General features: G+C 44.3%; 1 protein-coding gene across 1 annotated transcript in view; it reads right to left on the reverse strand.

The window, feature by feature from the left end:
* Positions 1–27,828, reverse strand: part of PSME4 (proteasome activator subunit 4) — a 2,990,260-nt gene that overhangs the window by 119,147 nt on the left and 2,843,285 nt on the right. The window contains exon 44 of the mRNA XM_044055122.1: positions 7,638–7,800. Coding sequence (XP_043911057.1) covers positions 7,638–7,800 — 163 coding nt within the window. The remainder of the gene's footprint in view (positions 1–7,637; positions 7,801–27,828) is intronic.

A 27,828-nucleotide genomic window follows, 5' to 3' on the forward strand; every position in this document is an offset into this window, starting at 1 on the left:
GGCCATGGAACGTATCATCATGGAACTCATAAACAAAGACATCGGTAACCTCCAAACTCTGGATCCCACCCAGTTCGGGTTTGTGAAAGGCAGATCATGCCTCCTGAACCTGATTGACTTCTTTGAAGCAGTCACCAAAGACGTAGATGAGGGTAAGGTGGTTCACACAGCCTATCTTGACCTCGCCAAGGCTTTCGACACCATCCCCCATTCTGGAATTATAGCTAAACTCACTAAACTAGGTATAAATCCCTACGTCACAAGATGGATTGCCAACTGGCTGAATGACAGAACCCACACTGTAAAAGTTGCAGACTCCAAATCTGACCTCAAAGCAGTGACAAGTGGAGTACCACAGGGTTCCGCCCTGGGACCTCTCCTGTTTGGTATCTACTTCTCTGAAGTACAGGCTAACACAGAAGGCCTCTGGATAAAGAAGTTTGCAGATGACTGCAAACTAGGAGCCATAGTCAAGTCCCCAGATGATGTAGACATCCTACAGAAGGGCCTTGCTGAGACAGATGCCTGGTGTCAGAGCCATGGCCTCAAGCTCAATGCCAAAAAGTGCAGTGTCATCCCATTTGGTAAAAACTCCGTACCCATGAACTACCACATAGGCAGCAATCTACTTAACACCGAATGCGTGATAAGAGACCTTAGGACCCAGGTGGACAGTAGTCTCTCCTTTGATAGTCACATCGCCACAGTAGTCAGGAAGTCCTTCTATGTTGCACACCTCATCATAAAAGGGTTCTCATCCAGGAAAAAAAAGAGGTCATTGTTCCCCTCTACCCGACACTCATTATACCCATTTGAGAGTACAACTCCCCTTTTGGAGTGTACCTCACAAGACATCTGCAGCAGCTGGAAAGGCCACAGAAGTACCTCACAAAGAGGATTACTGGCCTCAAACAAATGCCCTACACTGACCGCCTCAAAAAACTCCAGCTTTACTCCATAGCATATCATCTACTCCGAGGTGATCTCTGCCTAACACATAAAGCTATGTCAAACCCAGAGCTGTTGGACATGCTACACGTAAAGAAATCCCAATCCCTCCGAGCTACAAGCTCTAGGGACCTAAACCTTGTCACCACAATAAACAGGACATGCTGGAGGGATAGATTCCTGACCCAGAGACTTCCCATACTCTGGAACAGGCTACCCATCTATGTCAAACATAGTTCTTTATTAGCACTCTTCAAGAAAAATCTTGATGAGTGGATGGGAAATAGAAAATACTCCCCAGGGATCACTTCCCCTAACCAGCGTAATAAGGTCTTCAGCCATTCTAAGCATTTGTTTTTGTGGCATGAGTGCCTGAGAATGCACTTTGGTTGTCAGTTTTCTAGGCGTAGTACGTATTCTGGGCCTAAAAAACTTGGTAGTTTTGGTTAAAAAAGAAATCTATGTATAAACAACAAAGACCAACAGTCTTTTGCCTACCCAAAATTCATAAAGATCTAAACCGACCACCTGGTCGGCCCATTGTGTCAGCCTTTGGTTATTTCACTTATAATCTTTGCATCATGTTACATGAAATACTGATAAAGAAAGTTTTGCTGTTACCTTCCTATATACAGGACTCATATGATTTTTTAGGGAAGATAAAAGATATCCACTGGTGCGAAAATATGTATTTTATTACGGTAGATGTAGTGAGTCTCTACACCAATATTTCGCATACTTTGGGGTTAGAAGCTATAAAATTCTTTTTGAAGGATATCCCTAAAACATATTATATTTTGGAATTGGTGGAATTTTGTTTAATGAACAATTTTTTTGAATTTAATGACACCCTTTATAGACAAGTAACAGGTACTGCTATGGGGGCGGCGTTTGCGCCAGCCTATGCTAACCTGTTTATGGGGCTATTTGAAAATGAACATCTTTACAGGTTGCCCTTTTTCCAAAAGAATGTTCTAAGATATTTTAGACTTATTGATGATCTAATTTTCATTTGTCATGGTGACAGGGATACATCAGATAATTTCATTGATGAATTAAATAACAACAGATTTGGCATAAAATTTAGTGATATACAGCAGGGAAATCAGGTTAATTTTTTAGATGTTTCGCTTAAGGGTAATAATGGCTTTCCTATATATACCAGCATTCATAGAAAATTTGATGAAATAAGCTGGAAAATGTGGGGAGATAGTTGTCACCCCCCTCATACATTGTCAGCTATCCCCTATGGGGAGTTTCTTAGAATAAAAAGACTTAATTCTGATATTAATATGGCTTATAATGAGGCTTATAAAGTGGCCAAGATATTTAAAGCTAGAGGGTATAACCCAGATAATGTAGAAAATAGTTTATATAGAGTGTTTAAACATAGTGAAGGCACTATTAGAACAAATAACTATGTGGGTAGTAACAAATGTAATACTGACCAGGAGAGAATGTTTTTTGTTACAAAGTACACTAACTTCTCTACAATTGGTAATAAAATGATTATGGAATATTGGAACTTCATTAAGAAAGATGTCACATCATTAAAAAATATAAAATTAATGACATCATACAAAAAAGGGAAAAGTATACAGGATTTTTTGATACACAGCATTTATAAAAAGCCCTGTATTAATGGATTAAATGTTGTTCAGAATTTGGGAACATTCCCTTGTGGAAAGTGCTCTATATGTAAATATGTTGTGAATGAGGTGGATAAAATAAATGGTAAAATCTTCACTACAAAAGCTAAATATACATGTATGAGCAAGGGTGTTGTTTATGTTATATTTTGTGATTGTAAAAAATATTATATTGGAGAAACAAAAAGAATGTTGGCAGATAGGATTAAAGAACACATTAGAGATGTTAAAAATAATAAAAATACTAGTCCTATTGCTGAACATTTTAATTCTGTACATCATGGAAATATTGAAAATATAAAAGTGTCTATTTTGGAACATGTTCCATTATATTATAATGATGTTGATAGGCAAAAAAATATGTTAAGACAAAAGGAATGCATTCTGATTATGAAATTTGGGACTTTGCAACCACATGGAATGAACAGAGAATGTAACTGGCAATGTCTTGTTTAAGACTATGACTTTAAATATATTTAGTATGTGATTTGATTGTTTAATTATATAATTGATTAATTACTTGTTCTTTTGTATATATTGCAAGTGTTTTATGAGTTTTACTGTTTTACTCTGTAAAGGCTGTTGGCCGAGGCGCTAGAGAAAGAACTTGTTCAACAAAATAAATTTTATTGGAAGGTAGAGCTGGGACTCACTGTTGGTCTTTGTTGTTTATACATATATTTCTTGTTTGCTGTTGTTTGATTAAAAAAAAAATCTGTTTGATTCGAACATTGGTAGGATGAAAAACTCCCTCAGAAGCCAGTGCCTGCACAGCGGCTCCAGACCCATCTAAGGTAGAGACATCCGCTGGCATACCGGACTCTGAATGGGTCTCAAAAGAGGCCAGCGAATCCATAGAAGCGAGCATCAGGGGCTGCAAAGGTGCCTCACTGAGTACCGGCGGACTGGCAACTAGCTTAACGGAAGCGTCGTTGGCAGTTTTGGACCTATGCGGTCTGTCTCTGTCTTTATCCTTACATTTTATCAGAAGATCGGTAGTCGGATGGCTTACTGAAGCCATTTCAGAATACAGAGATAGAGACCGAAAGAATTTAGCAACAAAGATAGCCCGACAACGAATGGTTCAGGCGTTAACGCACAAAACCGACAGCGAGTGACGTTATGGTCTGGGCCTAAACAGGTGATGCAGTAAGAGTGAAAATCTCTGTGAGGTATTTGCTTTCTACAGGCAAGACATTTGTTAACATTTTCTGACATCGGTTAGAACACGAAGAACATCTACACAGCAGTGAAGCTGAACAAAATTACAATGCTTCATTCTCAATGCAGGAAACAGTTGCACATATAGACAGACAAAAATTAATAAAATATCACAGTAGAATTTTAATAGTTATCTATTAATGATCTAGTACACTGGAAATGGTGGGAAAACTCTAGCCATTTCAGCTCAGTGACAGCTTGGCAATGATGAGAACGGTAAAGTTTTCCGGAGGCAAACTTGGCTATTTTATAGTAGCAAGATTGTAGTTTATTACTAAGGGTTGAGTTAAGGTTAGTAAAAGTGGCAATACCATACAGAAGGGAGGGGATGAGTAATGTAATGGCAAGTTTTGTTTTGGTGCAGTTATCCAGGTAAAGCTTGTGGCGATATAACTTGTCTAATTTAAAGTGTGTTTTCTTTATTGCATTGAGGATATGCGCTTCATAAGTGAGCTTGTTGTCTATTGTTATGCCTAGCAGTTTGGCTGTTTTCACTATTTCGATTTCTGTACCATCCTTAGCAAGGATTTTGAAGTCAATGTCAGGTGATTTTGTAGAGAAAGGTAACAGTTTAGTTTTTTGGGGGTTTAACATAAGTTGTGCACTAGTAAGCCATAATTCGACAGAAGTAAAGGCATTTTGCATAACTGTGAGGAGATCTGAGAAATTGTTGGAGGTGGATATTAGAATGGTCCTGAGTCACCATTTCAGGGTCTGCTACAGGGATCTTGAAAAGGTGCCTGTGTAAATCCAGAACCCTGTAAAACATATCAGGTTTCCGGGGGGGGGGGGGGGCAGGGAGGAGGGAGTCTGGTTGGAATGAAGAATCCAGCAAGACATCATCCACCACCTCTAAGACTGTAGGAATGGTAAGAGGTTTATGCTCAGGGAAATTTAGAAATTCCTTAACCCTCTTCTTAGATTGTGGATAGCTCTGTGCTTCCCATTTAAAGTGTTCCCTCAGGAAATGTCCTCGGGGGGGGGGGGGGGTGGCTGAGGTAAGGTTCTCATCAGAATCTGAATCCTTCAAGAGGGGATTCATAATTATCATCCACACAGCCAAAAGAATCGGAAGACTCCTGGGAGGGAACATTCCTTTTTCTTTTACCAGAAGAAGATTCAGAGGCAGAGACGGGGAAGAAGAGGCATCTGGATCTGACTATGGAGATCAAATCCTCAGCCAATTTAATTAGGTCCTGTTAATAGGCCTGAGTTTGGGAATGGTAGCTGTTAGGCCTCTATTGGGGCAAGTTGGACGCAGCCTTTTTATGTGAGGCCTTAGGCTTAGACAGGAGGGTGACATCCACGCTAGGACCGGAACACAAATAAACCAAATCCTATGGACAGTGAACTAACACAATCTGCTGATGACAAGAAAGTCTGAATACCCCTTCATCAGTTTGAGACCGGTCATGAGAAGTAAGAACTTGCAAACTGGCACCGGAACCAAATGATGAGCTAAGTCCTTCAGCTAGTACAAAAGTAGAGGGGCTTGGTGGTGTACTGGACTCTGAATAGGTCTGTGGCCTGTGCCACAACCTCAGTTATCAGAACGGACCTCAAAAGCATCTCACCTTTCTCGACAATAACAAACCTAAGTGGATTAGTGTACACAGCGTCGCCCAGTGCTCTAAGTTCTGGGCACTTTTCCTTTTCAAGTTTAGGGAGATCAACCGCAGCTCGACTGGAAGGCGAGTTCTGGGCCCAAACAAGTTACACAAAAAGAATGAAAGTCATGGTGTGGTAGCTGCTTACTACAGCAGAGACAATTACAAACTTTTTCTGGCATTAGTCAAAAAACATATGAGAAACTCTCCAACAGGGTACTTAGCTTTAGACATCATCTTTCTCTGGTGTGGACCAACCTATACACTGACTAGCACTCTGCTTTGAGCTCCGACAGCATGAAAGAACTGAGGTTATGGCATCAGGTGACTTCCTTTGTACCACGACATCCTGACATTGGACAGGGCATCTGCTGGTTTCAGGAGGAGGAGAAAATTCTCTGGTAGCTGGACCGGCCAAGGGCTTTCATGGCATGGCAGAAAATCCTATCAGTTATGACTGCAACAGTGAAACACTAAGAACATCTAGAGTTTCTACTCCATAAGCCTTAGAAAGTCTTGAAAAGAAGGGGCACTCTCCCCACTTATTAACTCATTTCCTCCAGTACAGCTCTTTTGAGTATGCACCTTTAACTTCCGGTGGGTGTGGCCTGAGCCTTGAAAAAAATGAAGTCATCACCTTACTGTTCTAACAAATACTAATTGAAAGATGTCAAATATCAATACAATTGCCATCATGTATGCTTCAAGATAAAATATTCTGATACTTTGTATGCATCATGGTTTTGGAATTATTAATGCAAATATGAATAAGCAATATTTGATGCCTACAGGCGTAGTACAAGGTAACTGCAGAAATACCTGGAGGCACACACAGCTGTAGGAACTTTGACAAACTTGGTTAACCACACTTTACATGAAATTTCATAAGAAAGTCAATCAATTTCCACCTATTATAATATTAGTCTCATTAGAATTAGCATCCTGTGGGAGACTCTGAAGTCTGTGATGATGTATCCCCATACTCATATAGAATACACTCGACAGACAGATGCTGAGATTTGCATGTACACTCTTCATCAGATGAAGAATACGGACTCAGAGTTCTTTTTGATTTCTGAGGAACTTTCACAGGTTTAAACATAAGCAATGGCTGATAAGAAGCCTACCTTAAATTTACTTTGGTCTCCATATGTTACTCGGATAGGTTCTGAGGACTTTTCAGCTAGCTGCAGACAGATTCCTCAGTCAGCCTTCAGTAGGAGGGGAGGATGAACCAAAACACTCCTTTGAGATAAAAGTTAAGTAGTTTTGGGTGGCTGCATAAGTTCTCCCACAAAGAAAACTGCAACTAAGGCTTCTGGCATTCCTCCACAAACAGCTGCTGCTCAGGTTACTGAACTTCTAAAATTACTGTAATAACAGACCTCTGGCCTTGCTCAGTACTGATGTAGGTACTTTTATGAACCAAAATTTCAGCTTGAATGTCAGCAGGAGCTCCCCAACACAAGAACACACTTTTCCCAATTATGCAGCTAAAAAACCTTTAGAGAAGAAACTGCTGAAGAAGTTCATGAATCCATAGGCAACATGAATTTGTTTTTCTTTATCCATTCTCTCTTCTTCTACATAAAAATTCTGAATTTGTCTGATACCTAAGGTAGATCTTGACATTTCTTCTTAGGCAATCTCTAAGGACCAAAGTCTTTTTCAAAAGGAAAACAAACACTTTTTAACTGTAAAAAATTGTACTGACCACAAAATCCAGTGATCACTTCCTTAGGTGTTGTGATCAAAGTGCAAGTAAAATAAACTATGGATAAAAGCCTTTAAGGGTTATCTGACTTCTGCAATTACATTTACTGATCGATTTAGACCATGCTAATAACTGCAGCAAAACAAACATAGGATACCCAAAAAAATAGCTGCCAAAAGGTAAAAATGAATATAAAGACATTTTTTTCTCAGAAATGTTTGGGATATGTGAAAGCTGAAAAAATGAAAAGAGCTGGAAAGAATATGCATTAACGCAGTCAAACAAACACTTACGTCAAAGCAAAGCAAACCAATGCAGGAAAGGAAGGAGGCCACTGCTTTAAAACTCTAGACCAAAGACAAATCATACAAAGCAATAAAACAATCTAATGTCATGACGATGCTATTTCTGAAGATCTCAAAAAAAAAAATCACTTAACACTAAACTCTTAGCAACATTCTGGAATGTAATATTCTTTACCATTAAGTTTCACTTTACCTGCTGGGGGGATTGTGTCCACTACTGCACCGGGTCCTCTCTTCTTTTTCTTGGGAAGTCTGGTCTTGCACAGCTGCTCAAAGTGATTCTGCAAGGGGCCATCCATAACTAGGAAGCCACACTGAAGTAGACCACTCAGAGTGGTAGCAGCCATTTCTCTCACCTGAAGCAAACAGATACACAATGAAAGAAGTGGTCATAATTCTTTTAACATGCAATTAGTTCACTTCAAGTGTCAAAAGACTACAGAAAGAAAATATGCTCCTACCTTAGCAATTGATTTATGAAAGGACACAACACTATAGGTCATACAACTGGGTTCTTCTCTTCACTAATCATGATTCCACATTCTTCTTCGATGTTATCACACACAGGGAATATGCAACTGTACTGGCACATTCCATGATGCCAAGTGCCGACTTCATCAGCAAATCTAGCCCACAGTCCCCATACAGTCATCAATTACTCCCAAACATTAAGTGAGAGCACTTCTTACAAATCAGGACACACAGAAAACATGATTTTGCAATCTTGTATGTTCTCACACACAGAGAATATGCAACTGTACTGACACATTCTGTGATGTCATATAGGTTCATAGGTTCATACTAGGCTATCTGCCCTAGGGCATTTATAAGCCTAGCCAGAGTGCGTTTGGCTTCCGCCACCCATTTTAAATTAATTTTGCTATGCCCTTTTTCGAGGTTAGTATACTGTGCCTCTGTCTAACAGTGACACAGAAGTGATACCAGGGGTAAACCTACGATCTCCCATCCACTCATCAAGATTCCTCTTGAAGAGAGTCAATGAGGGACTCTGCCTAACCTGGACTGGGATTTTATTCCAGAGTGAAGGGAGCCTCTGGGTTATGAATCTGTCCCTCCAGCATGTCCTATTTATTTCAGTGCCGAGGTTCAAGTCTCTCGAGCGCGTAGCTCGATGGGATTTGGATTTTCTGAGGTGCAGCATGTCCATTAATTCCGGGTTGGACATGGCTTTATACGTCAGGCACAGATCGCCTCTGAGCAGGTGGTATGCCACTGAGTAGAGCTGGAGTTTCTTTAACCGGGCAGCACATGGCATCTGTTTGAGCCCTTTGATCCACTTGGTGAGGTACTTTTGGGGTCTTTCCAGTTGCTGCAGGTGTCTGGTAAGGTACATCCCAAAAGGGGCATTGTACTCAATTATGGACCTGATGAGGGATGAGTAAAGAGGCACGATGACCTACCCTGATCTAGATGTGAATCCCTTCATGATTAGGTGGGCTATATAAAATGTTTTTCTAACCACTTTGGCCACATGGTTGTCAAATGAGAGATTGCTATCAACTTGGGTCCCCAGGTCCCTAATTACTTCTTCCGTGTAATGGATTACCACCTATGTGGTAATTTGTGGGCACTTTGTTTTTGCCAAAGGGGATGACTATACACTTTTTGGCGTCTAGCTTGAGGCCATGGCTCTGGCACCAGTTGTCTGTTTCTATGAGGCCCTTTTGGAGGATGCTTGTGTCGGCTGGAGAGTCGATTATGGCCAGTTTGCAGTCATCTGCGAACTTGGTCAGCCACAGTCCTTCCGTGTTGGCCTGTACCTCCGAAAAATATATACCGAACAAGAGAGGTCCCAGGACTGAGCCTTGTGGGACGCCACTTGTAACTGGTTTGGAGTCTGACATGGCTCCAGCAATTCTAACCTGTGGGTTCTGTCCTTGAGCCAGTTTGCAACCCATCTAGTGACATAGGGGTTTATATTTAAGCTGGTGAGCTTATCTATAATGCCCGAGTGGGGTATTTATCGAAGGCTTTTGCGAGGTCCAGGTAAGCTGTGTGGACCACCTTCCCCTCGTCAATGGCCTTGGTGACTGTTTCAAAGAAATCGACCAGGTTTAAGAGGCAGGATCTGCCCTTAACAAAGCCAAACTGGGTAGGATCCAGTGTCTGTAGGTCCCCAATATCTTTATTTATGAGGTTCATGATGATCCTTTCCATAGCTTTGCAGACCAAGCTAGTCAGGCTTATGGGGCGATAGTTTCCAGGATCTGTTGAGGCACCATCTTTGTGGAGAGGGACCACTGTTGCTGTATGCCACTCTTTGGGTACATATCCTGTAGTAAGGCTGAGATTGAACAGTAGTTTTATGTTTGGGTTTTGCTCTTCTTGGAGTTCATGTAGGATGCAGCCCGGGACACCATCTGATCCCATTGATGCTGTGTTTTTTGCTTTGCATAGGGCGGCTCTTACCTGAGCATCTGAGATGTCAGGGGGGGTATATATAATAAGAAGTTATGTACTCACCATAACGTTCCATCTGAGTAGGTAACTTCATTTGTCTGCAACCTTTGGGTCTTGGATCCGATCTCGGATCCGAGCTGGTAACTTACACATAGCTTTAAGATCCGAGCTCCTAGCTCCTCCCCTTACCCATAATCCCCTGCCAACCCTGACTGACCTCAGATCAAGTTTGCCCTATAAAAGCAGCTAAAGCTACATACATCCCGAAGGGGACAAAGGACAAAGGACATACAGAGACTGATTGCTGCAGGCCAGGGGGAAGGAGGGGGGGATGGTTGCAGACAAATGAAGTTACCTACTCAGATGGAACGTTATGGTGAGTACATAACTTCTTAATCTGAAGTAGGTACTTCATTTGTCAGCAACCTTTGGGACAGAGTCCCCAGCTACCTGAATCTTGGGCGGCCATCATGGAAGGATGTTCCGGAGCACTGAGGAGCCAAAGGATGCTCTCCCTCTGGAGATAATGTCCAGCTTATAATGGTTGATAAAGGTATGAGATGAGGCCCAAGTGGCCGCAGAACAAATATCATCTAGAGAGACTCTAGACCTAAAGGCAGCAGAGGTAGATATAGAGCGAGTAGAATGCGCCTGGACTCCCTGAGGTGCGGGCCTCCCAGAGCCTTCACAGGCCAAAAGAATACACTGTGAGATCCAACGTGACAAAGTGGTCTTAGAGACAGATTTACCTAGGTTAAATTTGGTAAAGGAGATGAACAACTGATCAGATTGCCTATGACCAGCAGTCCTATGAATGTAGAAGCGCAGCTGTCTGTGCACATCTAACGAATGAAGCTTGTATTCTCCCTTATTTTGATACTTAGGAAAGAAGACTGGCAGGTTAATGGACTGATTGAAATTAGCCTCTGAAGCCAACTTAGGGAGAAAAGAGGGATTGGTCCTGAGGTACACTCTATCCTGGTGAAAGACCAAGTACGGGGGTTTTACACAAAGGGCTTGAAGTTCGTAAACTTTTTTCGCTGAAGTAACCGCGACCAGGAACGCCGTTTTCCAGGAGAGGTACTTAAGATCGACCGAAGCAGCAGGTTCAAAAGGGGGAGCTGTCAAGGCCTGTAGAACTAAAGATAAATCCCAAGGGGGTACAACTTCCTTGACAGGAGGTCTAAGCAGGAAGGTACCCTTGAGGAAGGCTTTGCACAACTTTGCTGTAATCAAAGGGCCTGACTCATGCCCTACATGGTAATGAGAAATAGCTGCTAGTTGAACCTTGACCGTAGAGCAGCTAGCCCCCTGGTGAAACAGGCTTGTAAGGAACTCCAGCACAGACAGTAACGGGGCTGTGAATGGGTTTAAGTTATGATGTCCCGCCCAGATGGAGAAGCACTTCCACTTACTACGATAGACTTTCCTAGTGGAGGGTTTATGTGCTGCTACTAGGATGGCTTTAACTGGGGAAGAGATTCCGGGAGTCCTGACTAGGAGTGGAACTGGAGCAACCAAGCAGTCAGCTTGAGGTTGTCCAGGTTCGGGATCGGGAGACCTAGGGGGTGAGATATTAGATCCGGAAGGGGATCCAGAATCCAGGAAGGATTTACAAGATGAGACCACAGGTAAGGGAATCACGTTTGACGAGGCCAGAATGAAGCAATGAGGATCATTCTGCTCCCCAACCGACTGGCTTTCTGTATGAGTTTCAGCATCAGGGGTAGAGGAGGGTAGGCATAAAGTAGACCGGGGGGCCAAGCATGCACCCGAGCGTCTCTCGGGGATTCCCCGAAGGGGGGAATTAGAGCGAAGAAGCTGTTGCACTTCGTATTTGAGGGAGAGGCGAAGAGATCGCAACAGGGTTGCCCCCATACGGCAAAAATCCGTTTCGCTACCTGGGGATTGAGAGACCACTCGTACAGGGAAAAGATGGTGCGGCTGAGTCTGTCCGCCAGTATGTTGGACTGTCCCGGAATGTGCGTTGCAACAAGAAAGCGGATGGTAGAGATCGCCCATTCCCACACTCTCATGGCCTCTCAACAGAGAGGATAGGACCTGGTTCCCCCCTGTTTGTTGATGTACCAGACCACTGACATGTTGTCCGTCTGTATCGCAATAGTTCCTACAGGAAGAAGGTTCTGCAGTGCTTGCAACGCCAACAGCACCGCCCTCATCTCCAGGACACTGATATGCAAAGAGGTCTCTGTGTCATTCCACATGCCTTGGAACGTCTTGCCTGAGCAATGCCCCCCCCCCCATCCGAGGCGAGAGGTGTCCATGGTCACCGTGGTCAGAGGAGGAGGCGTGGAGAATGGACATCCTGCATGGAGGTACGGAGATTGGAGCCACCATAAGAGGGCCCTCCTGCATGCCCTGCTGATGGAAATAGGGTGGTTTAGGGAGTAATGTTGAAAACACCATTGGACTTGAAGGGTCCACTGCAGAACCCTCATATTCAGGCGAGCCAATGGCAAAAGAGTGATTGCCGCCGCCATGGAGCCTAGAGCCCTCAGGACCAATTCCGCCGGTGGAGCTTTTGACTGGAGGATGGCCCGCACCTGAAGCCTCAGGTTTTGAAGTTGTTCCATCGTCGGGAATGCTAGAAGGTTTCTTGTATCCAACTTGGCCCCTATAAATTCTATCACCTGAGTCAGAGCAAGGGAGGATTTGTCCATATTGATCGTGATGCCCAGCTGGGGAGCAAGCCGGAGGAAGCAGTCCCTGGCTGAGCAGAGTAGATGCCTTGTTGGGGTGTTCAGGAGCCAGTCGTCCAGGTACGGAAAGACCTGCATTCCCTGGAGTCTCAGGTGGGCCGCTATCACTACTAATACTTTGGTAAACACCCTGGGGGCTGTGGTGAGGCCAAAGGGAAGGACCCGAACTTGTAGTGACTGGCTCCCAGCCGGAAGTGGAGGAACCTCCTGGATCGTCTGTCCATCAGGATGTGATAGTACGCATCCTTGATGTCTATTGAGCACATCCAGTCTCAAACTTTTTTAACTATAACTCTGTTAAGATTTTACAGAAAAAATAAGGCACTTATCTGACCCAACTAGGAGCTCAAGAGTCTAGTAGCTTTCTCTAAGAGCGGCAAACTAGATCTGAGGTCAGTCAGGGTTGGCAGGGGATTATGGGTAAGGGGAGGAGCTAGGAGCTTGGATCTTAAAGCTATGTGTAAGTTGCCGGCTCGGATCCGAGATCGGATCCAAGACCCAAAGGTTGCTGACAAATGAAGTACCTACTTCAGATTATGGCAATCACATCTGCAAATCTAGCCCACAAGCCCATCAGTTATCTCCAAGCATTAGTGAGGGCACTTCCAACAAATGAGGACATACAGATGATAAGACAGCTACACTTTTTTTTAAGTAATCCACAAGCACATAACTGTTAGATATGCAGGGAACTCCAACAGCTAAAGCTGAATGGAAGGGCTATCCAAGCACAGGAAAACAACAGGAGGGTAATGGGATCCATAAATCTGGTCACAATATAGATCAAATGATACTGGAAGTTTAAACTTACTACAGTACGCTACAGTACAGTACTTACGACTAAACAGTTTACAATAACAACTCTGAGGTAAATTATTATTATAAAAATAATACAAATGGATTTAAAACACTAAAGAACAAAACATGATATGCTATCACTGTAGCCAGGTGGCAAAAAAGTAGCTTAAAAAAGATGAGCCTTCAAGGGCTTTCTTAAAACCTCTTAGTGTCACTCCCTTATCTACCCTGGCGGCGGGTTCCAAAGGTGAGGATGCGGGGACACTCAAAACCATGGTACAGCATATGTCATGAGACAGTTGATACCAAAACAGTAGTTCCTGAAGATGGGGGGGATGCAGGTCATTTAGAGTCAAGTAGACTGTGACCAGAATTTTGCAGTAATACATGATCTAAATGGCAACCAGTGTAAATTGAGCAGAAGTAACTTTAATATGCCTAACAAGTAACTAGACAGTGGACTTCTGTATCAGTTGCAGGTGATCTAGTTCAGAATTAGGCATCCCTTAGACACAGGCAATTACAGTATTCCAAATCGGGGGAAACTAAAACATCCTCACCTTTGTGAGTTCCTCAGATGAAATAAGGTGCTTAAGAAAAGTAACAGTCCTGAGACAGAAACAAAAGGCTATGAGGACAGCTAACACATGGTCCTTGATGTGCCAGCCTAGTGACAATAATAACTCCTAAATTACACATACCTGACATGAATTCCAGTAAGGATGTGTCACCGTTTCCATTTAACATAGGCGACCCTCCTTGTGGAGAAAAATATAGGTTGAATTCAAGGAAAGTCAGACAATTCAGTATTAGAAGAAAGAGATCTGAAGTATAGACATACAGAAAAAAGTCTGCTTCCTGGAGACATGATGGACAGTGCTACTCTGTGAAGACATGCATCACCAGTAAAACGGCCACAGCAGAAACATATACAATGAAGACATTCTGGAAGCAATCACAATAAGTAGTCATACTCCTTATGTAGTATTTTTTGAAAGCAGTGTTTTCCAGAGGGTGATCAGAATACTGATGGCAAAAGGGATTTCCACTAAATAAACAGGGAACACCAAGGTGACCAACTGTCCCAGTTTTTCCAGTACAGTCCCGGTTTGGGAGTCTCTGTCCTGGAATCCCGGTTTGGGAGTCTCTGTCCTGGAATCCCGAACATTGTCTTTGGGGCACAGAAATGTCCCAGTTTGGACCACTCAGTCTGAATGGTGACCTGGCTTCCCAGGATGGCCAGTCCCCCTGCTTTCCCATCCTGAGCAGCTCTGGGGACTTTGAGATTTTTTTGGGGATGCCATTGGGTATGGGGTAAGGTCAGATGCCTTCACCCTGGCAGTAACCTTTCAGGCTCTGCTGCCATCTGTCAGTTGCTCCCTTAAGGACTTCTGTTGTGGGGGGCTCTGCCTGACCCTACTCACCCAGGCAGGAGCTCTCCAGGCCATGCACCCATCTGCCTGGAACTCCCTTACTGACTTCTGTCAGGGCCAACCCCTACAGGCCTCCCCTTCAACCTGGCCAAGAGACCTTCCCTGTCTGCCCCCCCCCCCATGTCGGGGGATTTCCCCACCTCCATGTCTCCTGCAGGCTGCCAAATCGTGCCGGATCACTCATGCCCTCAGACCCTCTCAGGGAAGCTTCCCTCTGATCCTGTCCGCCACTCTGGAACTCCCCTCGGCTGCTGAGCAGCAAATCCGCTCTCATGAAGGCTTCAGAGTTCCCTTGCTTTCCCATCCAGAGCAGCTCTAAAGACACTGAAATTTTTAAAGGATACCATCGATTATGGGGTGAAGTTGGATGCCTTCGACCCAGCAGGAGCTCTCCAGAACCCTCTGCCGTCCACCCTGGTGCTTCCTCAAGAACTTCCATCATGGGGAGCTCAGCATGGGGAGCTCAGCCTGACCTTGCTCACCCAGGCAGGAGTTCTCCAGGCCCCACCACTGTCCGCCAGTTGCTCCTTTAAAGACTTCCGTCATGGGGGGGGCTGTGCCTGACCCTGCTCACCCAGGCAGGAGCTCTCCAGGCCCAGCTGCTGTCTGCCCCAATGCTCCCTTAAGGAATTCCGTTGTGGGGAGCTCTGTCTGACCCCCTCCTCACCCAATCAGGAGCTCGCTCAGCCCTGCCACTGTCTGCCTTTCTCCCCCTTCCAGACTTCCATCCCAGAGGGGGCATGGTCCATACCCCCTCATCCAGGCGGGGACTGTCCTGTCTCAGTCACTTTCCACCTCTCTCTCCCTTCCAGACTTCCATCGGGATGGACTCCCTCCAGGCTTCCACTTCCACCCAGGAGAGATTGATCTTTTCTAGGGTTACATACCTCCTGACTGCTGACAAATCATGCAGTGTTGCACATGCTCTCTTAGCCTCTCAGGGGATCTTCCCAGCCTCATGGAACTCTGCTGGACCTTGAAGCTTCAGACAGTCCCTCATCCAGTCTTTCGTGACACCAGTTCTCTCCTTTGCCTTGTACCTAAGGCTTTCACACTCACAAGGGAGATGGCCCTGGGTCCTCCCATCTCTGCGCTTTTTGCGGCACACCTCAGTCTGTCTCTCCCTCATGGTGCCAGTTGCCAATGAATGTACATCTCTTCGAGTCTCCTGGCATGTGTCCTCTTGCCTCTTGGGTGGTGCTGTTCACAGACTGGCATCCCCACAGTGCAAGGTGAAGGACGGGAAGCCAACCTGCTGGCCCTGGTGCGAGATTACACGGTGGCCCTATCTCCACTCTCATGGGGGCCACGAGAATGGGACTGCAGACCTGGCTTCCCGGGGCAGCCCTCAAGTGTCCCAGTTTAGATTCTGTAACAAAATGGTCACCTTGGGGAACACAAACATGATCTTCAGAAAGTACAGTTGTGTACACTTACCATAAATGTAGATGTTCGAGTGTATTCACTGTTGCAGTCATCACACTTTGGTTATCCTGCCAGGGGTAGTCCTCAGTTGGCCCGAATACCAGAGGCTTAGTATTTCTGTGTCAGTTGCTGTCGCTCCAGGACTGACGTCAGGTCGTCAGTGGTATAAAATCAGGCAGTCAATGCCATTGCATCAGTTTTTCCTGCCCCAACTGTCAGGAGCCCCCAAATAGGGAGCTAGGTTATGGTGGAAGAACACCACCAGTAGAAAGTAAATACCAAAAATTCCCTGTAAGGAGAGTGGAAAAGGGAGAGAGAGAGAGAGAGAGAGAAGGGAGATGGAGGGAGGGAAACCAGGACTGCAACAGTGAATACACTAAAACATCTACATTTATGGTAAGTGTACACAACTGTACTATGTTCTTCATGTTTCACTGTTGCAGTCATCACACTTGGGTTGATTCCCAAAGCTGAAGAAAAGGGAGGAGGCAGTCAAGAAGACTGGGGGCAGGCTAGGATGCCCTGCAAGATTGCAGTGGCAAAGCCTGCCCTGGATTTGGAGAAGATAGGCAGGTGGTAATCCTTAGTGAAGGTATGAACAGAAGTCCATGTTGCAGCCTCCAAGATGTCCCTGGTGGGGATTCCTCTGGGAAAAGCTGCAGAGGTGGAGGTTGCCCTGGTGGAATGCGTCCTGACCCCCTTTGGGGGTGGTTTCTAGTGCTGTTTGTAGTAGAAATGGACGCAGTGTGCTATCCATTTGGATACTGTTTGTTTGGATATGGCCTTGCCCTCTGCCCCTGCTGCGAAGCTGACTAGCAACTGGTCAGTTTTTCTAAAAGATTTAGTCCTATCCAGATAGAATCTGAGCTGTCTGTGCACATCTAGAGAGTGCAGAATCCTTTCCTTCTTGTTTTGTGGATTAGGGAAAAAGGTGGGCAAATGAATGGATTGGTTTAGAGCCACATTGGACACCACTTTAGGCATGAAGTATGGATTAGTCCTGAGGGAGACCCTGTCAGTATGGAAAATGATTAAGGGCTCTACAGCCCTGAATGCTTGTAGCTCTGAAACTCTTCTAGTGATGGCGGCTGTTTTCCAAGAGAGGAATTTTATCTCTGTTGAAGCTGCAGGTTCAAAGGGGGGTAGGGTGAGCTTTTCCAACACAAAGTTAAGGTCCCAAGCTGGGGTAGGAGCTCTCCTGAGTGGCCTTAAGTTATTATCCCCTCTTAGGAACTGTTTGATGAGAGGGTGTGAGAAGAGAGGTGGCTCTGTGCTGTAATGAGCAGAGATGGCAGAGGCATGAATTTTAATAGAAGAGAAGGATAAACCCTTGTGCAGTAGGTCTGCTAGGTAATCCGGGATTAGAGATAGTGAGGACTGTGCTGTTTCGGCTCCCTTAGCCTGGATCCAGGTGCAAAACTTTTTTCACATGCCACCATAGGATTTTCTAGTGCTAGGGCGTCTGGCCTCACGTATAACATCTAGGACTTGTTTGCTTAGGCTGGCAGCTTGAGGAGAGGTCAGGGAATAAGCCAGGCTGCCAGGTTGAGGGTCTGCAATTGGGGATGCATGAATTCTCCATTCCTCTAGGTCAGGAGTGTTGGAATCTGAGGTAGATGCCATGGTGGCAGAGGTGACAGGCTGTGCAGCAGTGGGTACCAGTGCTGGCATGGCCAGTCTGGGGCAATCAGGATTGCCCTGGGTTTTTCCTCCCTTATTTTGAGCAGTACCATTGAAATGAGTGGTAGAGGGGGAAATGCATAGACCGAGAGGTTTTCACATTGGAAGGATAGAGCATCCATTTTCCAGGCCTTGCTGTGAGGCTCCCTGGTGCAGAATTTGCTGAGCTGATGATTGGATTGGGAGGCAAAGAGCTCCACCCTCGGGGTGCCCCATTACTGTGTTAAAATAGTGAAGGTTCTGTGGTCTAGCTGCCACTCGTGTGGATCTAGCAGGTTTCTGCTTAAGTTGCCTGCCAGGGAATTTAGGGAGTCTGGCAAGAATTGTGCTAGCAGATGAATTTTCATGGCTGAGGCCATGTGCCAAAGGGTCATGGCAAGCCTGCAGAGAGGATAAGAGTGAGTCCCTCCCTGCTTGTTGATATACCACATCACTGTGGTGTTATCTGTTTTGATCAGTAGAGGCCTCGGGGAGAGTAGAGGTCTGAAAGCTGTCAGGGTGTGCTGCCAACAGCTAGCAGCTCTTTTTGGTTGATGTGCAGATGTATTTGATTTGGGCTCAAATGGCCTTGAATGCACCTGCCATCCAGGTGTGCACCCCAGGCATAGTCTGATGCGTCTGTGGTGAAGGTCTGGGTGCCATGGGGTTGTGAGAAGGGAAGTCCCTTGTTGTGGTTGCATTTTGCTGCCCACCAAAGAAAATCTTTCCTTAGACAGGGTATCATTGATATGATAGTTTCCAGGTCTTGAGAATGTTGACACCAAAGGCTTTTTAGATACCACTGTAGTTTCCTCATATGCAGTCTGGCATATGGAATGAGTAGAATGCAGGAGGCCATGAACCTTACAGCTTGCAGGATTTTCCTTGTGGATAATTGGGTTCTGGTGGCTAGTTGAGAGAAGTAGCTTGTCAGATAGGCTTGTTTTTCTGGAGTAAGGAATGCCAGCTAGGATGCTGTGTCCAGGCTTGCTCCCAGGAATACAATTTTTTGTGTGGGGACTAGTTTTGATTTCTTTTCATTGATAGTATACCCCAGGGAGGTCAGTAGGTCCTTTAGAAAGGTCAGGTACTGTAACAGTTTTTCCTATCTGCCTGAATCAGGCAATCGTCTAATTAAGGGTAAATTTGAATATTTCTTTGTCTGCAAAAAGCAATGGCTGGAGCCAGGCATTTTGTGAAAACTCTGGGAGCAGTGGATAAGCCAAAGGGAAGCACAGAGAACTGAACGTGCAAAGATCCTGCTCTGAACCGAAGATATTTCCTGCAATATTCCCTGACTGGGATGTGTAGGTAGGCCTCTTTTAGGTCTAGGGTGGCTAACCAAGCATCCTTGGAAAGCATAGGAAGAAGCTGCTGGAGGGTGAGCATTTTGAATTTTGGTATCACCAGAAAGGTATTTAGAATGGATAGATCTAGGATTGGATGCCAGGTGCCCTCTTTTCTGGGTACCAGGAAAAGTCTGGAATAGAAACTTTAGCCTATCTGGTCTGCAGGAACATGCTGAATTGCCCTCATGGAGAGCAGGGAATGGACTTGCATTTTGCCTCTGCCCACTGGTTTGGAGGAAGATCTGGGAACCCTTTTGGGAGGGTGGAAATAAAATCTGTATCCCTGGGACACTATGTTGAGGACCCATCGGTCGTTGGTAATAGAGGCCCAGTTGTTTGCATGGAAGGAGAGTTTTCATCCTAGGGGCACAAGCATGTGGGCAGAGGTAAGGGGTGGAGGTGTGAAGTCATTGTGAGTTCTTACCATAAGGGGGTAGCTTAGCACTCCCTGTTTTTGAAGAGGAGGAACTCCATTGCTTAGATCTCTGCATTCCCTGGGACTGTTGTCTGGGGGTTCTGTTTCCCTTGGGTCTGGGCTAAGCTGGCCAGGAGGGAGCCAGAAAGGACCAGTGCTTGTAGGGGCAATGCCTACTGAACCTCAGAGGCTGGACCTGTAAAAAGTGTTTAACTTTCTGCACAGATTTAGCTTTTACTTCCATCTTTTTTAAGACCTCTTCTGCCTTGGTGCCAACAAATTGTCTTTGTTCAATGGGGTGTCCAATAATTTTGATTTGACATGGTCTGGCAAGGTCTGTTCCTTAAGGGAAGCATGCCTTCTAAGGACAGAACCAGTGACTGCTGCCCTGCAAGATGCTTCTATGGTGTCAAAGCTACATTGCAAGGTGTGCTTATTACCTTGGCTTGCAGAATGCATAAGCTCTTGCAATTCTTTATTTTCTGCACAAGCAGGAAAGGAAGATATTTTTTGTTTGAGTAGTTTCATGGTATGCTGCTGATGTTTCAGCATGTGGAACTGACAATTTAGTGCTCTAATAGCAAGAGTTGCAGAGGTGTATACTTTTTTACCCCATCTGTCTAAAACCTGGGAATCCCTGTCTGAGGGGTGGGATTCTTAACTGAGGTTGCTTTAATTCCTTTAGGTCCTTGGGAGATGACCTCTGGATCAGCAGTAGGATTTCTGAAAAGGAATTTGTGAGAGTCAGGGACTCCGTAGTACCTATCAGGTTTCCTGGGAGCAGGAGGAAGGGTGTCAGGAGTCAAACTGGATTCCATAAAAATATGATCCACAACATCCATGAGAGAAGGAATGGCTAAAGGTCTGTGCTGTGGTAAATCTAAGAGTTCCCTGAGTCTCTTTTTTGAATGAGGATAGTCCTGACATTCCCATTGGAAATGCTCCCTTAAGGTATGTAGGGTTTCAGAGAGGGGTTGCGTGTCTTCATATTCAGAAGCATCAGAGTCATCGGACTCCTGTTCAGATAAAACCACTGGGGACAAGTCTTTTTTTCTTTTGGAAGGGGTAGCCTGGCTTCCCCTAATAAGCATAATAAGGTTTTCCGCCACTTTAGGCATTTGAGATTGAGGCATGGAAGCAGGTGCCTGAGCTTGGGTTGGTTTTTTGGGTGTAGTTCGTACCTTGGGCCTTAGAAACCCGGTAGTTTTAGAAAGAACTGAAGACGCAAAAGAAGTTGTTGGTTTGTGTCGATTATCGGTAGTGCGAAGACCTTCCTCGGAAGCCGGTGCCTGCTCAGCGGCTCCAGACCCATCTAAAGTAGAGATATCTGCAGGATCCTTAGTCAAAGAAGAGTCTCATGGCATACCGGACTCTGAAGGGGTCTCGGTAGCGGCCTGCGAATCCACAGAATCAGGCATCAGGGGCTGCAACTGCACCTCACTGAGGACCAGAGAACTGATGACTAGCTTAGCGGAAGCGTCTGCAATTTTGGACCTGTGAGGTCTGTTTCTGTCTTTATCCTTACGTATTTTCAGAAGATCGGTAGTCGGATGGCTTACCGAAGCCATAAAGGAGATCAAGGACTGAGAGCAAAAATATCTAGCTACAATAAGGGCCTGACGACGTAAAGTTCTGGTATTGAAAAAAGCACAAAAGCACAAAAGCGACAGCGAGGGACATTGGTAAGAGCAAGAAAAAAGGATCCCCATTGGGGTACTTAGCTTTAGAAGACTTCAACTTCAATTCGGAAACAAAAACTCAGGTAGCGGCTGACTGGCACTCATGCAACCTGCTTTTGCTTTGGGCTCCTCGGCAAGAAAGACTGATGTAATGGCATCGGCTGCTTGATTTTATTATACCACTGATGACCTGACGTCAGTCCTGGAGTGACAGAAACCAACGCAGAAATACTAAGCCTCTGGTATTCGTGCTGACTGAGGGCTACCCCTGGCAGGATAACCCAAGTGTGATGACTGCAACAGTGAAACACGAACATCTGCAAAAATATGTGTGTTATGATTAAGAGAAATGCACTACTTCCAAGAATGTGGTATCCGAGTGCTACTCCTGCTCAGACATAAAGCAATGTCAGAGTTAGTATATGTAAGCAGCAGGGGTGTTTGGGTTGTCACATGTTGGTGGATGGGGAGGGTGCCAAAGCTTCCTGCAAAAAAATTTTGAAGGACATAATAGAGCAGTTTAGTTTTTGAACAGTCTGAACTTACAATATATGGCTTCTCACCTCCAACAGGGAGCCAGAGGAACCAGCTAAAGATGATACAGCAGGTAATCCACTTGGAAGGTTGGGCTTGGCAACCTCAAGCTCTTTCACACCCAAAATGAAATTAACAGCTGTTCAGTCTTCATAAACACACACAACTATGTCAAATAAAACCTAAATTGGCAATGTAAATCCCAGGATGTGAATGGCTCTCTGCCCTAGCAAAGACAATGGGGGGATGAAGGAGTAGTTCGTGGACCATTCTGAAAACACTTACTGGAAGAAACATGTTATTCCTGATCCAAGACCAAATATTGTACCCTAGATAAGAGGGCCTGCAGCTCCAAAATCTAGCAGGTATAGGTGATGGTGTTTAAAAAATACTTTCTAAGAAATGAAAAAACACCAACATTATAGCATGACATTTGAATGGGGACAGGCAGCCTTTCAGTCACAATTTACATCCCATGATAAAAGTACAGTGATTCCTTTAAGGAAGCTAGAGGTACATCTGGCACTCCGCCACAATTCTGCCCTCTTCAAAGTTACAAAGTGCAAAAATATCTTAGACATGCATCCGAATGAAACAACTGAGGAACAAATCATACAGGTGCCAGAGATGTGTCACAGTAACTTAACCTCTGACTGACTGGGGAGTTACAAGATACCCTTTCACGAAAATACAGAACTGCTTCCATTTGGAGGCACAGGCCTAGTAGCCAGAACCATTCCTGAAACCACAGCCAGAATATCCAGCAGGATCAAAATGTCTACACATCACAAAGCTGTTGTTATCCCAACTGTGGAGACAACCAGTGCTATGAACAAGACAGCTTCTTGTACTGCCAGGGCCCTGACAGACTGAAACCATACCATACAAACAAAAGACAACCGACTTCAACATCTGGCTTAGTTATTTGCATCATTCCGTGGGTTAACATATGTGTCAGCCTGGAACAAAATGATTAACAATGTTAAAAGCTTTACCAGGAATGGACTGCACCTCCCCTCTCAATACGTCTGTATACTGGCTAAAACCATCTTAGGTTCATAGGTATGTACTAGACTGACCACTAGAGCCTTTTTAAGCCTAGCTATGCATATCCCAAATATATGACAAGTTCTGGTACCCTTGATAGCTTAGACAGGTACTTGGGAGACAAAATATTTACAAGCATGGGGGCCTGTGAGATGAACCATTTACAGGCAGCCTGCCTGTGTCCATTACAGACACAGGTGCCAAACCAGGAATGAATTTCCTATTTCCCATCCAGTTGTTCAAGCTGCATTTGAATAGGGTGAGGGAAGTGCTCTGTATCACGTGGATGGTGAGCTTGTTCTGGAAAATGGCTAGTCTATGGGACATATACCTGTCTGTCCAGCAGGCCGTATTTATATCACAGACAAGGTTTAAGTATTTAAAGCAGGTAATTCTGGTGTTGCTTCTTTTGTGGATATGAAGAAGATCCATCAGAGTGGATCTGAAGATGCCTGGCATGCCAGGCATAGATCACCCCTTAACAACCCATAATAGAATACAAGGATAGGGTTTTGAGGCAGTCTGCATAGGACATGTTATTCATAGCCTATGTTCTTTTAGTGAGGAACCTCTGTGAATGAACTGGTTGTTGGATATGCCTGCTTAGGTACATATCAAAGGGGGCACTGCACTCAATGACAGGTTTGATAAGTGCTGAATACAGTGGAGCAATGAACTACTTTGACCTAGATGCTATACCTTTGTTTATAAGTTGTACAACATAGAATGATTTCCTCACTACCACAGACACATGACAGTCGAAGGCTAGATTACTGTCGAAATGTGTCTCCAAGTCCCTGAATACTGGGTCAGTTCTTTGGGGTGTGTTGTTAATATGGTAGTTAACAGGGATGGCAGACTTTCCGAAGGATACTATTATGCATTTACTGGCATTTAGTTTTATTCCATGGCTCTGATACTAGTTGTTAGCCTGTGTCAGCCCTTTTTGGAGAGCATTTGTGTCGGTGGAGGACTTTTTGACTGCTCATAATTTGCAATCATCTGCAAATGTGATCAGCCAGGGACCCCCTAACATCGGTCTTGACTTCAGAGAAGAGAAGTAGATTCCAAAAAGAAACTGTCCCAGGATCAATCCCTGAGGGACTCTGCTGGTGAATGGCCTCTTTATAGAGGCGGACTCCCCAATTCTAACTTCCTAGGTCCTGTCTGTGAGACAGCCGACTATCCACTGGGTGACATAAGGGTTTTTACCTACCCCTTGAGTTTGTCAGCAATGCCCAAGTGGGATACTGTGTCAAACACCCTAGCCAGGTCAAGGTAGGCAGTGTGAACCATTTTTCCCTCATCCATTGTTTTGATGACTTTCTCAAAGAAGTCCATCAGGCTGGACAGGTATGACCTACCCGTGACAAAGCCAAACTCAGTTGAGTTCAGTGTCTGGAGGTTTCCTATCTCATTATTGATCATTTCTATGACAGTTCTTTCCATGGCCTTGCATACAAGACCAGTGAGAATTATGTGTCTGTAATTTCCAAGGTCTGTAGATGGCCTGACCTGGTGCATAGGGGTGGTCACTGCTGCTCTCCATTCGTAAGGCATAAGGCTGATTTAAAGGCTACAGTTAAATTATAATTCCAAATGTCCAGATATGTTGTATTTCATGCTATTTAGAAAGCAGACTAGGATATTGTTGGGGCCCATCAGTGCAATGTTCTTGGCCTTAGAGAGAGCACTGAGGATCTGTTTCCTAGTGATAGTTGGAAAAGTTATACTTGATGGCATTTCCTGACAGGAGGTGGGTGAGGCACATACAGGCAGTGTTAGAGCTGGTTTTGCCTGTCAGTAGGTTTGCTATATCTTCCAGCTCAGTGTAGGCTGCTCCATTACCAATGAGCTCTGCACACAATTATGTATTGCCTTTGAGGCTGCAGATATAGCTAATGAATGCCTTGTGGTTGTCCTTGGCCTTGGCAGCAATGAATACACCAAAAGGTCACTGAACCAGGCAAAAAATAATAAAACACAACGGAGCTACCTAAGCTCCATTGTGTTTTATTATTTCTTGGCCTTGGAAGCCAGATTCATATCAAATTTGGCTTTGGTAGACAATCTGTCCTCTGGATGTTACAACTCCTAACTTTTGCCATTAGTTTCTTCCTTCTGTTATACAGCCTAATGATGTTGTGTACAGATGCATCTATGCAGCTGTTAATATGCTTGCATAGGGTTTCTGTGAATAGTTCCACATACACAGAGTGTTCTCAGGGTTTTGGGAGGTAGGCTTAGCATTTTGACAGGTCATCAATTAATAGTAGGAAGTTAGCCTTAGAGTAGCTCTTGAATGCTCCAGGGTTATCTGGGGTTTTGGGTTGTATTTTACTTCAAAGGAGACTATTTTCTGGTCTGACATTACCTTAGGAGCTGTGCAGTGCCTAGCCATATTATAGTGAGGATCAGATCCAGTATATTTGTGCCCCTGTTTGGCATACTGACAATGTGGTCCAGAGAGTTTCTCTTTACAAACTCCAGGAATCTCTATGCTTGCATGTTTGATGTTGTATGACTTCCAGTTAATAATGTGGTAATTAAAGTTGCCCATGAATATAGTATTGGGTTGGATGATGAGCATCTCCACTGTCTTCTCTATCCTTAGTGTAACTTTTTTAGGCAAGCTCAGTCTTCTCCATCTACTAATGTATTAAAACAAAATCAAGACTGCATAAAAGTAATGCTGCTCAATATCATAAACCTAAATAAGAAACTGCACTCCAAGCAAGCATTCCTTACTCTCAAAATTGTTGACATATGCATCAGCACTGAAACATGGCTCCGGCGTAGAGATAACACTCGCTCTCAACCAGGTTTCAGCACCTATCACTCATTTAGCCCCACCTCTGGAATGACTGTGGTGGTGCACCCATATTCCTAAGTCATCTGATCACATCGAACTCATACAGCAAGACAATGATCTTAAGTCCCACCAAACCTCACTTACCATCAATAAGAATAATTAACACTTCATAGCTAACTACAGATATGAAACCCATAGCTCTATGTTTACAGTCATTTGCAAGGATTATCATAAACTCTTACAAGGACTCCTGGATCCTATAAGAAGGCCTAACATGTAAACAAACTGTGCTAGGTCCATGGTCTAAAATTAAATAAATGCCAAGAAATTCAGTACTGTATCTTTTGGGAAACATAAGCAACTGTGCACTTATTACAAAGACAGCAAGCCCCTTAAAACTGACACAATGATTAGGGACTCAGGCACTTATGTAAACAGTGAACTCTCCTTTGGCCACCATGTTAGTACTGTTATCAGGAAGTCCTCTACATAGCCCAGCTGATTGTTAGGGGTATACTTTCTAGGTCCAGGGAAGTTATTACCCTTCTCTAACCCTCCTCCTTCATCAGAACCATGATAAAATAGAACATAATGCTCCTTTTGATCTCTATCTCTCTTCAGAGATGCACACATGGACAGGATTGCATCCATGTGGTATGTAGATTGCCTAAAAGTACTTTCTCTCTTTTTTAGTTTCATACAGACTCTTAAGGGGTGATCTGTGCCTTGTCTATGAAGCTTCAATTGACCAAGTCCTGCGTAACCTGCTAAACATTTCCAAAACAAGTAACACCACGAACACTGGCTCAAAAGAACTAAACCTCCATTACAACATAAACAAAACCTGGTGGTGGGATACAAACCTCTCCCAAACACTTCCTCCTCTCTAGAACAGACTTTTATCCTTTATTTTAAGCAAAGTAGCTGCTCGACCATCTTTAAACACAAACTAGATGACTGATGGGAAAACAGTCACCTCAGATTTAAGCCCATCTATCCCCTACAAAATACAGGTGTAAGTAATTAAACTTACTTATAATACAACCATAATTCTTACATTGCCTTACTGCACCCAAAAGAAATGTAGAACATTATCCCAAGTGGTAAACAGGTCAGTCTTCAGAATGCCCATCTTCAGGAAAAAAAAACAAACCTGATTATGTCTAAATCCGCAACTTCAGGAAAGGAATGAAAGAGCATCTCTTACAGTTTTTCAACATATTTAATTTATCCTAGAATGTGAACTGCTAAGACAGGAGTGCTACTTGTGTATGGCTTACTGATGGGCACATGCTGCCTCCATGTGCACTGTATGACCATAAGCCCCCTGACCCCTCCCCCCGTCTGTCTACCTACAATGCAATGGAGTGGCCCTAGAAGTAGCACTGCCAACAAAGCTTTCATGGGGGGAGCAATATCTCTTGAACAATACTGGAGCACCATGCTGAGCTCCCTTTGTCCACTAGGAAAGCATCTGCTGTTAGAACCTGTGACAAGTCCGGCTAGAGGAATGGGAAACCTCACCCCAACAAAAAGATAGTGGGAGCTTCCATTGTCCAAAGGCCCAGCAGTGGGTCAGACACCAACAAATGATTTTTAAGCATATGGTGGGCTCTAAGGCACTGCTATCTTGCAATCTGCATTGTAAGAAGTAAAAGCAGCTCTATAAAGATTGTATTACTTATCAAGCTCAAAAGTCAGGCTGAATTCTCACCCAGGCTGCCAAACTTACATTTATTTACCAGTTTGCTTCCTAACAACGGAGATAAACTGGTCACAGGACCTTTTTAGACACAACCGAGCCCACTGGCAAAATGACATGTATATTACAGCAAAGATCAACAATTTTGCAAAGTTAAAATACAGAGGTAAAAGCATTCCTAGCAAAAATAATTCACCCATAAGAATATAAATCAGCAAGTCATTAGCAATGACTCAAGAACTATAAACACAGATCTACTGTTACACTGATGACATCCCACAAACATACTGTCTTACTTTAGGAAGGATTACAGTAGCAAGAAAATCAACAATATACAGGATTAAAGCCAATATGCAGGAACAGGTTATCACTGGGAGATGGACAGTCACA

The sequence above is a fragment of the Protopterus annectens genome, chromosome 1.part2, assembly GCF_019279795.1.
Source record: "Protopterus annectens isolate FY-2018-M chromosome 1.part2, PAN1.0, whole genome shotgun sequence".
Taxonomy (NCBI): Eukaryota; Metazoa; Chordata; order Ceratodontiformes; family Protopteridae; genus Protopterus; species Protopterus annectens.